Below are 12,196 nucleotides of genomic sequence, written 5' to 3' on the forward strand. Positions count from 1 at the left end.
TCCACGTAACTACTTCGCAGGGCGTAGATGGTTCTTCAGGAAAATCAGTACGGAGGTTCTTTAGATTCATACAAATGTTCAGTTTTGCGTTTTGCAGTTTATATAAGCAGTTTTGTGGGTGGTTTTTAGCAATTATTTATAAAGTAAGTAACTTTTCATGTCCTAATAAAACCTTTCATTAATCATGAATTTACACAACTTCTGTCCAAGGGACGGGTACTCTAGCTAACTAATTATATTGTTAGAAAAGAAATTACATTAAAGACTTTGAAACTTTTCATTTTGTATATCTGGCACTCTAAAAAACAACATTAAGTAAAAATAACTTCCCAAACAGGAAGCCGAAGGCTGCATGGATGGATTACATATTTTAACAACTCGCACCAATATCCAGTGGTATGTTGTCTGTCATTCAGTAGGTAGACGCTAAAATGACGCCACATAACGAACGCTTAACGACGCAATTTGTATTGTCTTTAAGTCAGTAAAACGTGCTCACGCCATGAATCACGAGAAGAATTATGTAATCTGTAGATCGCAATACAGTATGACATATGAACATGAAAGGCAAGAAATAAAAATATTTGTTACTGTTAATTTTGATTTTATTTACTCTTGAGAAAAGGACATTTTCGGGGACCCTGCGGAAGGACACAGCAATACTTTATCCTTTTCATGACGTTAACAACTAATATGATGATTTGAAGCCATCAACAACTAACTGTGTGGAACATTTAAGAATGTCGAAATATGATAAAACTGTTCGAGACAAAAATTGTCTTCCACACTTATTCATCATATCAAAACTATTTCATTTACCACCCTTATAAGGAAGTCTCTTTCAGTCCTTCCACATTTTAAAGAGTGAACTTTGATAAAGCAAGAATTTGAAAATTCGGACTTAGATACTCGTGGTGAGTGAAGCTCAGATAGCCCACTGTTGTTTTTAACAACAAGCAAACACAGAAAACACATTTATTTGTTTTATCCTCTGCAGTTTCTGTTTTGGTATCTCTAAACGGAGTATTTGGTGGAAAGCAAACAAGGTTCCCTTTTGTATAAGTTCATCCAGATGATAGTTAGATAAAAAAATAAGGTTCAAGTGCATTCTGAGTTGATGGAAGATTGCAGAGATCTGTCTTGGACGTTTCATACATATGCATTATCAATGCTTCCACCGAAACTGCGGCATCCATATACAAGAAGCGACTTCGTAGCAGGCACATGGACTACACCAGTGTCTGGTATTTTTATACGTTCATCGTAGAAGTTTTACTGGTTCACTGGCATCTTGAATATCTACAGGTTTACCACTGAATATCTACAGGTTTACCACTGAATTTCTACAGACTGTTCGAGTTTTGTAAAAATCTCCAAAATTTAAGTTTCTTTATCATGGGAAGCTGTACAGGTATTTCAATAAGAAAAGTTACTTTTCTCAATTTCATCAAGGAAAATTTCCCATGCGTTTCAGTAACAAATATTAGTGTTCTCAATTGTACCAAGAGAAGTTTTAAAAACTTAGTAACATGCAGATAAAGATACGAAAAAAAACTATTTGTTGTTAAACACAGAACTACACAATGAGCTGCCTTTGTTGTGTGCCCACCGCGAGTATCGAAGTAGAGAATTTTTAACGTTGTGTGTGTGTGTGTGTGTGTGAGGGGAGTCGAGTCCCTTATTTTAGCGTTGTAAATCCGAAAACTTATCGCCGAACCAGCGGGGGACTTTAGCGTTGTAAGCGTTAGACTGGTGGAAACAGTTATAGTCACAGTTCAGACTTACGAACAACTTGAACTAATGTCTTTATTTCGTTACTGTTTGTTTAGAATTAATCGCATAGCTACACAATAAACTATCTGTGCTCTGCCCACTACAGGTATCGAAACCCGGTTTTTAGCAGTATGATTCCGCCGACATACTGCTGTGTCACTTGGGGCGTTTCGTTACTGTATACAAAAAAGGCGAAACTTTTAATTTTCTGATAACAGCTAATATACGTTTAATAAAACAATTTATTAAGTCCTCAGTAACACTGCACAACAAATTTTTGAAAAGTTTTTGCTTATTGTGACAGGTACCTGGTGGGTATGCACAAATATAGTTTTGGTTTTGCTTCATCACGTAAGAACTCTGAGAAATAGACAGCTAACTGTTTACCGGCAATAACGTATTTAATTGCGTTTATGTTTCTTATATAACGTTATTAAGTTCAACACAATTAAAAGTGTTTTGCTACTGATTTTCGTTTGTATTTAATATCCGGTGCCTCACTTTGAAGTGTCCAACAGTAGTCAGCAAGCATTGACGGATTCCAGTTGCCCTGATATCGTTTTTCCGTTGTAGCAATGTCCAGGTGAAACCTATAACCATGTTCGTCACTGACAGCACCGAGATTTGCGGGGAAGAAGTCCATGTGTGAGTGGACATGCCCAGACTGCACAAAACATTGTTCATAGGTCTCTTACAAAAACGAAATTTTTTGGACACAAATATAAGAAAAAAAAACATGACAAAACTGAAGATTTCGATGAAACGGTACGTGATGGGCAAATTTGGATGTGATTTTCGTGATCAGCAGCCAAAATTCTATTAGGAACACCCAACAGTGTTCAAGAAGCAAAAACTGTGTTGTGCAGTGTTATGAATTTGACATTTATTTGTTTATATTAACTCACTGGATTAGACCTGTCTTCTTTATCTTTGTAACTAGACCTACCTGTTTTCCTGGTCATTATCATTAGATCTACATGTCCTGTTATCCATTCTAATTAGGTCTTCATGTCCTGTTATCCGTTCTGATAAGGCTTACCTTTCCTGTTTTTCGTTTTTAAGTCTAAGGCTTCATCTCCCTGAACCTGACCGCGCTGGTTGCTTGAACTATCCGGCGAGACGTTGAAAAATTCGTCCTGATTCTGATCCGCCTTCGATCTGTTGGAATGAAACAAAGAACGTGACGAGTTTTCTCTGTCCGGTGATATAAGCTGCTCGATACGGTAGGGGTTCGAACGCGCTTGGTTTTGGCGTTCGCGATGAACTGGACGTTGCGCGTCCTTACTCGTCATGGTAAGCCCTTGAATATCAATGATTCTTATGCAAGCTTCTTATCTTAGGTTCGTGAAGCTAGGACGTCATCAGAGACTAGTCCTTTAAGTATCCTTCACTTTATGCGACTAAGGTAAGCAAGCCTAAGACTCGATGCTTTAGTTCATTTGTCATAGGTAATTAGAAACCAAAAATACAGCTTAGATTTCAATACAAGTTTGTATTAGAGTTTGTCTATAAAACAGGCTTAGGTCGGTCACAGTAGTAGTAAGCTGGAGACCAAACTTTGCTTATACTTGGAGCAGACGTACTTAACGAATTTATTCACAAACTAGCCCTGAACGCTCTCCTTCGTCTTTTGATACGATATGATTGGTCGTCCCTCAGTTTCTAGCGTCGTTCTTTAATTTAAAAGGAAGGCTTTGATTGGTAAGTATTGAGATACGTATAGCAGGCGGGAAAACATTCCGTCAATTTTTTACATTTTTAGCTGAATATTTCCTCTTTACAGCGCTTAGTGCGGCTAAGTTGGTGTGCACTCGGAGTCGGCTGAAACCTGATACATGTACTGCTTCCACCCATTCTTTATGTTTAACTGAAACCGGTTACTTGATATATATTGTGTTTCAACCCACGCTTTATGTTTAACTGGAACTACTTGCTTAATACATATGGTGTTTCCACCCATGTCATATGTTTCACTGGTATCTATCAGTAGTTCATTACGTGTTTAGTCTTTATTCAGGGTCTCCACAGATAATCGGAAGTCAAAAAGCGAGAAATATAATTCAGCGTTAGCCCTCTGCATCCAGAAATAACTATTTATGCAAAATGGTAACAGTGAAAAATGATTGTTCATCTTCTTAAACACGTATAGGTGCAAGATTTATGGTGTACTAAGAAAGTAAAATAGGCCAAATTATCTCTACAAACTTAGTTCAGTTATGGTGTACTGACAAGGCAGAATAGGCCTAACTATATCTACAAACTTAGTCCAGTTATGGTGTACTGATGAGGCAGAATAGGTCTAACTATCTCTACAAATTTAGTTCAGTTCTGGTTCACTGATAAGTTAAAATTGGGCTAATTATCTCTACAAACTTAGTTCATTTCTGGCGTACTGATAAGTTAAAATAGGTCTAGTTATCTTTACAAGTTTAGTTCAGTTATGGCGTACTGATAAGTTAAAATAGGGCTAATTATCTATACAAACGTAGTTACGAAGTACTGATAAGTTAAAATAGGCCTAATTATCTATAAAAACTTAGTTACGAAGTACTGACAAGTTAAAATAGGCCTAATTATCTTTACAAGCTTAGTTCAGTTATGGGGTACTGACAAGTTAAAATAGGGCTAATTATCTATATAAACGTAGTTACGAAGTGCTGATAAGTTAAAATAGGCCTAATTATTTCTACAAACTTAGTTCAGTTATAGTGTAATGAGGGGGTAAAGTAGGCCTAATTATATCTACAAACTTAGTTCAGTTATAGTGTAATGACGAGGTAAAGTAGGCCTAATTATCTCTGCAGGGTGGCCGTAAGTCCCTACCCATCCATATGCTATTATGTTATATTCAATTACGCATGTATTATAAATTTGTTTCTTTTTTCAGAGAAATATGGCCGATATAAGCCCATTTACACTTGAAGAGCGTATTGTGACAAGTACGTGGGTACATGAGCGCAAGAATACTGGTGACACACTGGATACATAATATATATGGATGGGTAGGGACTTACGGGCCACCCTGTACAAACTTAGTTCAATTATAGTGTAATGACGAGGTAAAGTAGGCCTAATTATCTCTACAAACTTAGCTCAGTTGTAGTGTAATGACGAGGTAAAGTAGGCCTAATTGTCTCTACAAACTTAGCTCAGTTGTAGTGTAATGACGGGGTAAAGTAGGCCTAATTATCTCTACAAACTTAGTTCAGTTGTAGTGTAATGACGGGGTAAAGTAGGCCTAATTATCTCTACAAACTTAGTTCAGTTGTAGTGTAATGACGGGGTAAAGTAGGCCTAATTATCTCTACAAACTTAGTTCAGTTATAGTGTAATGACGGGGTAAAGTAGGCCTAATTATCTCTACAAACTTAGCTCAGTTGTAGTGTAATGACGGGGTAAAGTAGGCCTAATTATCTCTACAAACTTAGTTCAGTTGTAGTGTAATGACGGGGTAAAGTAGGCCTAATTATCTCTACAAACTTAGCTCAGTTGTAGTGTAATGACGGGGTAAAGTAGGCCTAATTATCTCTACAAACTTAGTTCAGTTGTAGAGTAATGACGGGGTAAAGTAGGCCTAATTATCTCTACAAACTTAGTTCAGTTGTAGTGTAATGACGGGGTAAAGTAGGCCTAATTATCTCTACAAACTTAGTTCAGTTATAGTGTAATGACGAGGTAAAGTAGGCCTAATTATCTCTACAAACTTAGCTCAGTTGTAGTGTAATGACGGGGTAAAGTAGGCCTAATTATCTCTACAAAGAATATCTTAATCACAGTTGCACGACTAGATGTAATTCCCTTGGCGACGCTAAAAGCATGCACTACTGTTTACTTACGAGATCAGCTGTTATTTTTCTAACAGCGGGGATTCCATTTCACGAACTCTCTCTCTCTGTCTTTTCTTTTTTTTTTCTCTCGTGAAGCAAAAAAAAATGAAGCAAGTTTCAAAACTGCCAATTACGCTGTTTTTTGAATTTTTTGTCGAAACACATGTTTCACGCTTCTGGTTTGGAATTGAACGCTTATAGAAACTTAAATAAAAGATAAACAAACGCATACTCTTTAGTTCCTTATTTATCTTCAAGAAAAAAATTGTGTTCTGTACCACAAAAACAGAAACTCTAATTGACTGCAGCGAGTAGAATATATTATTTTTAAGTTGTAGTTGCCACACACAAATTTAACAGCTTTCGGAAACAAGTAATAAATATAATTGCTGCCCTAAAGTGAAATGTTGATTACATCGAAATCAGTTGCTTCGTTGTTCATTTGTTGTCAGTTTCAGGTTACACACGTACACAAAAACTGTTAAATCACCTCCCACGCGAAACTTGACATAAAAAGAGATAGAGAGCTTCGTCAGCAAGCACGTGAACAAGTAGGTGGCCACCTCGCGGGCTTTTAGTAGAATGTAAAACAAACATTGGTACCTTATATTCCACGAACAACCCTTGTTCTATGTTATAAAGTCTAGGCTCTCCTGTTGAGGGTCAGAGCTAAGCCTGGTTTAGTTGATAAATTAATAGAAATAATCTAGTTATTTCACTATTTATTTATTCGATAATCATATATGAGAAGACTACTGTGATGCATGCTTCCCACTAACTGGTGTTGTTTCGAGGGAAGAGGCCTAAGCCTAATTTAGTTGATAAATTAATACAATCTAGTTCTTTCACTATTTATTTATTCGATAATCATATGTGAGAAGACTACTGTTATGCATGCTTCCCACTAACTGGTGTTATTTCGAGGGAAGAGGGCTAAGCCAACAGACGGAAGAACTTTGTTTCCTTTGAAAGACATGAATGCCACCCTACAGTTATATTACATTGGTTACTTATACATGTATCAATTCTATCCTACTATGCTTTAATGGGATTTAACTTATAAGTCGTTATAAAATATATCTAGCTATAAATTTATTCTCCATTTAAATAAATACGTTTAGTTGTTGCTAAGCACAAAGCTACACAGTGGGCTTTCTGTGCTATACCCACCACCAGCCCTGGAGATGTTATAATGTGACAATCAGTTTCACTATTCGTTGGTAAAAGAATTTCCAAGATTTGACTAATTGCCTTCCTTCTAGTCCACCTCTGCTAAATTAGGAATGGCTAGCGAAGATATCCTCACTTATCTTCGCGTGAAATTTAAAACAAACAAATCAAAACTCGAATTCTAGCGTTGTAAGCTGTGAAACTTAACGCCGAGGAGCATTTATCACGGACAAGAAGTTTTTAATCTACTTTTTTATTTACTTTATTTTAATAAACACAGCACACGGCTAGAGGTCGCCAGCTTACTATCTGTTGCTGTAAAAGTGTAATGAAAAGAAAACGTCTGTCTTCTCTTCTCTAACACATTCATCTGCAAAACAGTCACTTCGTGATTGTTGTCGAATTTCGGAAGACAACTGATTACCGAGTTCAGACACTAGATACTGAAGAATTACATAAAAGGCAAACTAACAACTTCGATGTCATAAATCGTATGTTATGAAATTTTAGTTTAACTTATCACGTCATAGTAATTTCGAATTTCCTTTTATGCATAAAAGAGACAAAAAACTTCACTATCTGTAAGAAATGTACATATTCTGTGGTTCAGGAACGACTGCTTTGAATAAATAACATTTTACTTTGGGAGATGTCCAAGCGTCATCTATTGGAGTGATGAACCAGTACTTTGGTAGCTTTTCTATTTTTTTTCTTAAAGGTTGGTTTCGAAATCTTACACAAATAATTACAAGGGAGAAGGATGGTAGTTATTCATCAGCACCAGCCGCCATCTCTTGGTTTGATCTTCACTGGTTATATTATGGAATTTGCCTCTCTTAAACAGCACCTCAGGCACAACAATAACAGTGACATGTTCAGTTCTGTATATTAAAGTATGATCTATTTATTCATTAAAAATAAGATACTGAGCTGGTAAAACGAAATAAAACAACTTAATGTAGTTCTGGTGGAAAAGACTACTTTTAGGTTCTAGTGGGTGAGTAACAGTGATTAAATGTTTGTTACAACTAATTATTTAAACTGAAAATCGATAACTCCACCTAACTTCAGACATCACAAAGCTGCACAGTTTATAAATTCATGGTGTTTATCATTGTGTAGTTAAACGTTTCAATTTCTAAACTTTCTGAGGCCAAGAAGAAGTTGTATAAGGAGCTGATGATTTGGTGGGTACGTATGACAGTTGTAAGTTAACTAGATGATTTGTTGTGCGCGTATGACAGTTGTAAGTTAACTAGATGATTTGTTGGGTGTGTATGACAGTTGTAAGTTAACTAGATGATTTGTTGGGTGTGTATGACAGTTGTAAGTTAACTAGATGATTTGTTGAGTGTGTGTGACAGTTGTAAGTTAACTAGATGATTTTTTGGGTGCGTATGACAGTTGTAAGTTAACTAGATGATTTGTTGGGTGTGTATGACAGTTGTGAGTTAACTAAATGATTTGTTGGGTGTGTATGAAAGTTATAAGTTAACTAGATGATTTGTTGGGTGTGTATGACAGTTATAAGTTAACTAAATGATTTGTTGGGTGTATATGACAGTTGTAAGTTAACTAGATGATTTGTTGGGCGTGTATGACAGTTGTAAGTTAACTAGATGATTTGTTGGGTGTGTATGACAGTTATAAGTTAACTAAATGATTTGTTGGGTGTGTATGACAGTTGTAAGTTAACTAAATGATTTATTGGGTGTAACGGTATGCTTGGAAATGATTTATTTTAGTAAATCACGACTCTGTAAATAAATGCTGGGAACAAATTAGTGAATACAAAATAATTAATTTAATTTCTGAAATGTTCAGTATGTGTGTTCGTCTTGCTATGAGCTGTGTGAAATACACTTATATTCCTTTCCGAGCCATGTTGCTGTTCAGTTGAAAAAGTCCAGCTTTTCGTGAAGATGGTTTTAGAAACTATCAAATTAATCTTTGTGTTTCTTACTTTTGAATTCTCGGATTTTTGAATAGTGTTTATTTTACGACTAAATGACAACTACACTTCGAATCGGGCCTAATTAACCGCGCATTTAACCAAAATTATTTAACATAACTCTAAAACGACAACGAGTTGAATACGGTTCCTAGTCTTTTGACACATTATTATGTGGCTTAGTCAAAGGGAGATTGACTTGTCATTGGACTGGTGCTGAGTCCACGTGCTTGTGGAAAGGACGTCGGCTTCTCTTTGCGCAGAGGGAAGCTCGTCAGCTGATGACAGTGGCCACCGTTTTGCTAAACGAAGTCAAAGGACCCAAATGAATAACTATTCCTAATGAAAACGTATGTTTTAAATTCTTTCTCTTACATTGCAAACTACGCCACTGTTGATATATATGCAACTTATATATTCATAGTTCTTCTTTCTAAAGCTGATTAATCGAAAAGCACGTGTTTTTTTTCGTTTTATAAACACTTTTTGAAACATCTATTTTTAAAACGTCATTTTCAATCAATATGTGTCCATTCAGATATATTTCAGTGACTCCGTTACTTGAACTACAGAACGTTTATAATTCTTTCTATGTGACATTAAAAAAAAAAATCAAAGTGTGTTTCAAATTACTGACAAGTACTAAAACTGTCGTGGACAAAAAACAGTTGTAGAGGTCCATTTAGGGCTCTCACTATGTATAGCTGGTTGTGTAAAACAGTATATATATATTTTAGTAACAGTTTTCCAGTTACTTCTTCAGCTTGTATTGAACAAAAGCTAGGAATAGAGATTCTAAAAGCCTTCTGTCAAGCTTTCTTCTCGCATTATGGGGCTGTGCCCTAAGAATTTCTTGGGCAAAGACCTCAAGATTACAATAGCTATTCACTGTATCTAAAACTAATTGTTGTGAAAACAAACAAAACAAACTAGCTGTGTAATAAATATTTTTAAAAGTTCATAATACTGTGGTCAGAATACTGTGGTTATAATACTGTGGTCATAATACTGTGGTTATAATGCTGTGGTCATAATACTCTGGTTATAATACTGTGGTCATAATACTCTGGTTATAATACTGTGGTCATAATACTCTGGTTATAATACTGTGGTCATAATACTGTGGCCATAATACTGTGGTCATAATACTCTGGTTATAATTTTCTTCTTCATGTGTCAAATCTGCGGCAGACATCGACGACCATTGCATGCCAGACTTCTCTGTTGTCAATCCTCCTTATCAACTCGATGTTGCTCATTGAGTTCTTGGTGACATAGTTATTGAGGCTGTCGATTATATTTAGTTCTTTGACACCCTCTACTTTTCCTCCCTTCTATTTTTCCACATAGCATCTGTTTCTCTATCCAATTCTTCCTACAAATGTGTCCTAGAAATTCCATTTGTCTCTTTCTTATAGTTTTCATGAGGGACCTTTTTTATCCTGCCAGTTCCATGACTTCCACATTTGTTTTTCTTTCAGTCCATGATATTTTTAGCATCCTTCTAAGGAACCACATTTCAGCAGCTTCTAATATCTTCTCTGTATCTTTGTTCAGTGTCCAGCTCTCACAGCTATATAAGAGAACAGACTATACATATGATTTCAAGGTGTTAATTTTAGTGACATTTGTTATGTTCCTGTTTGTGAATATGGACTTCATTTTATTGAAAGTATCCTTGGGCATTGCAATTCTTTTCTTTATTTCTGTGTCACTCTTTGCATTTGATGTCATAGTATATCCAAGATATTTGAAGCTTTCGACTTGTTTTATTCTCACGTCCTTGCCGGTTATGCTACATGTGGGTGTAATTGATTGTTTTGAGATAACCATGCACTCTGTTTTCTTTGCATTTAACTGCAAGCCTTTTTCTTCACTCTCGTCAACTGTTGTTGTGAGGAGTGTCTGTAGATTTCGTTCGGAGTCCGCAATGAGGACTGTGTCATCAGCGTAGCGCAAGTTGTTGATATTGCATCCGCCTACTTTGACTCCCTGATGTTCATTGATGTTTCGTAGGATTATTTCGCTGTATAAGTTAAAAAGATCTGGTGAAAATACACATCCCTGCCTCACCCCTCTTTCAATTGGTCTATATTCACTCAATTCATTTTCAATTTTGATAGCTGCCATTTGCTGCCAGTAAATGTTTCTAAGGATTCTTAGATCTTTAGCATCGATGTTCAGGTCTGACAACATGTCGAATAGGTCACCATGTCTCACTTTGTCAAAGGCTTTAGAATAATCGATAAAACATAGATATAAATCCTTTTGTACTTCCAGTGATCTTTCTATGAGCATGTTTAGAGCGAAAATTGCATTTCTGGTGCCTTTATCGGTTATAAATCCAAACTGAGTATCGCAATCTCTGGTCTTATCTTATTCCTCATTCTAGACATGAGCACTCTTAAAAGAACCTTGATAAGAATACTCATTAGACTAATTATCCTGTGCTGTTCACAGTCAGTTGTTCCGGGCTTTTTCGGCAATGCAATAAAGACTTATTTTTTTAAAGTCTTCCGGTATTTCACCCGTGTCATAAATAGTGTTCAGTAGTTTCGTCACTTCCTGGATTCCCACTTCTTTTAGGGCTAATAAAAGTTCAATGGGTATGTCGTCTGGACCAGCTGCTTTGCCTTTATGTGTCTTCTTCATTGCATGTTCCACTTCATCAGGCATAATTGGAAGGCCTTCTGTGTCTATTTCTATGTGTGGGGTTAGGCTTCTGTTGTCGTTATATAGTTCCCCAATATATTCTGACCATCTGTTAAGTATATCTTTTTCATCCATCAAGATTTCTCCATTCTTAGATTTTAAGCATCCTGTTTTTGCTGATGGAGACTTTCCTGTCACTTCACTAATTTTCTTATGCATATATTTGCTGTATTTTACCTTGTTATTTTCAATAATGGTCATAATACTCCGGTCTTAGTATTAGTGGTTATAATACTGTGGTCAGAATACTGTGGTTATAATACTGTGGTCATAATACTGTGGCCATAATACTGTGGTTATAATACTGTGGTGATAATACTCTGGTTATAATACTGTGGTTATAATACTGTGGTCAGAATACTGTGGTTATAATACTGTGGTCAGAATACTGTGGTTATAATACTGTGCTCATAATACTGTGGCCATAATACTGTGGTTATAATACTGTGGTGATAATACTCTGGTTATAATACTGTGGTTATTATACTGTGGTCAGAATACTGTGGTTATAATACTGTGGTCATAATACTGTGGCCATAATACTGTGGTTATAATATTGTGGTGATAATACTCTGGTTATAATACTGTGGTCATAATACTGTGGTTATAATACTGTGGTCATAATACTGTGGCCATAATACTGTGGTGTTAATACTGTGGTCATAATACAATGGTCAGAATACTGTGGTCATAATACTGTGGCTATAATACTTTGGTCATAATAGTGTGGTTATAATACTGTGGCTATAATACTGTGGTCATA

The 12,196-nt window shown here is 36.0% G+C and overlaps 1 protein-coding gene across 1 annotated transcript; it reads right to left on the minus strand.

Moving 5' to 3' along the window:
- Positions 1–11,181: 11,181 nt before the first annotated feature.
- LOC143223898 (uncharacterized) lies at positions 11,182–11,634 on the minus strand. Its single transcript, XM_076452372.1, has one exon. It carries the CDS (start codon positions 11,632–11,634, stop codon positions 11,182–11,184), a length of 453 nt encoding a protein of 150 aa, XP_076308487.1.
- Between the last annotated feature and the right edge of the window lie 562 nt (positions 11,635–12,196).

The sequence above is a fragment of the Tachypleus tridentatus genome, chromosome 8, assembly GCF_004210375.1.
Source record: "Tachypleus tridentatus isolate NWPU-2018 chromosome 8, ASM421037v1, whole genome shotgun sequence".
Lineage (NCBI taxonomy): Eukaryota > Metazoa > Arthropoda > Merostomata > Xiphosura > Limulidae > Tachypleus > Tachypleus tridentatus.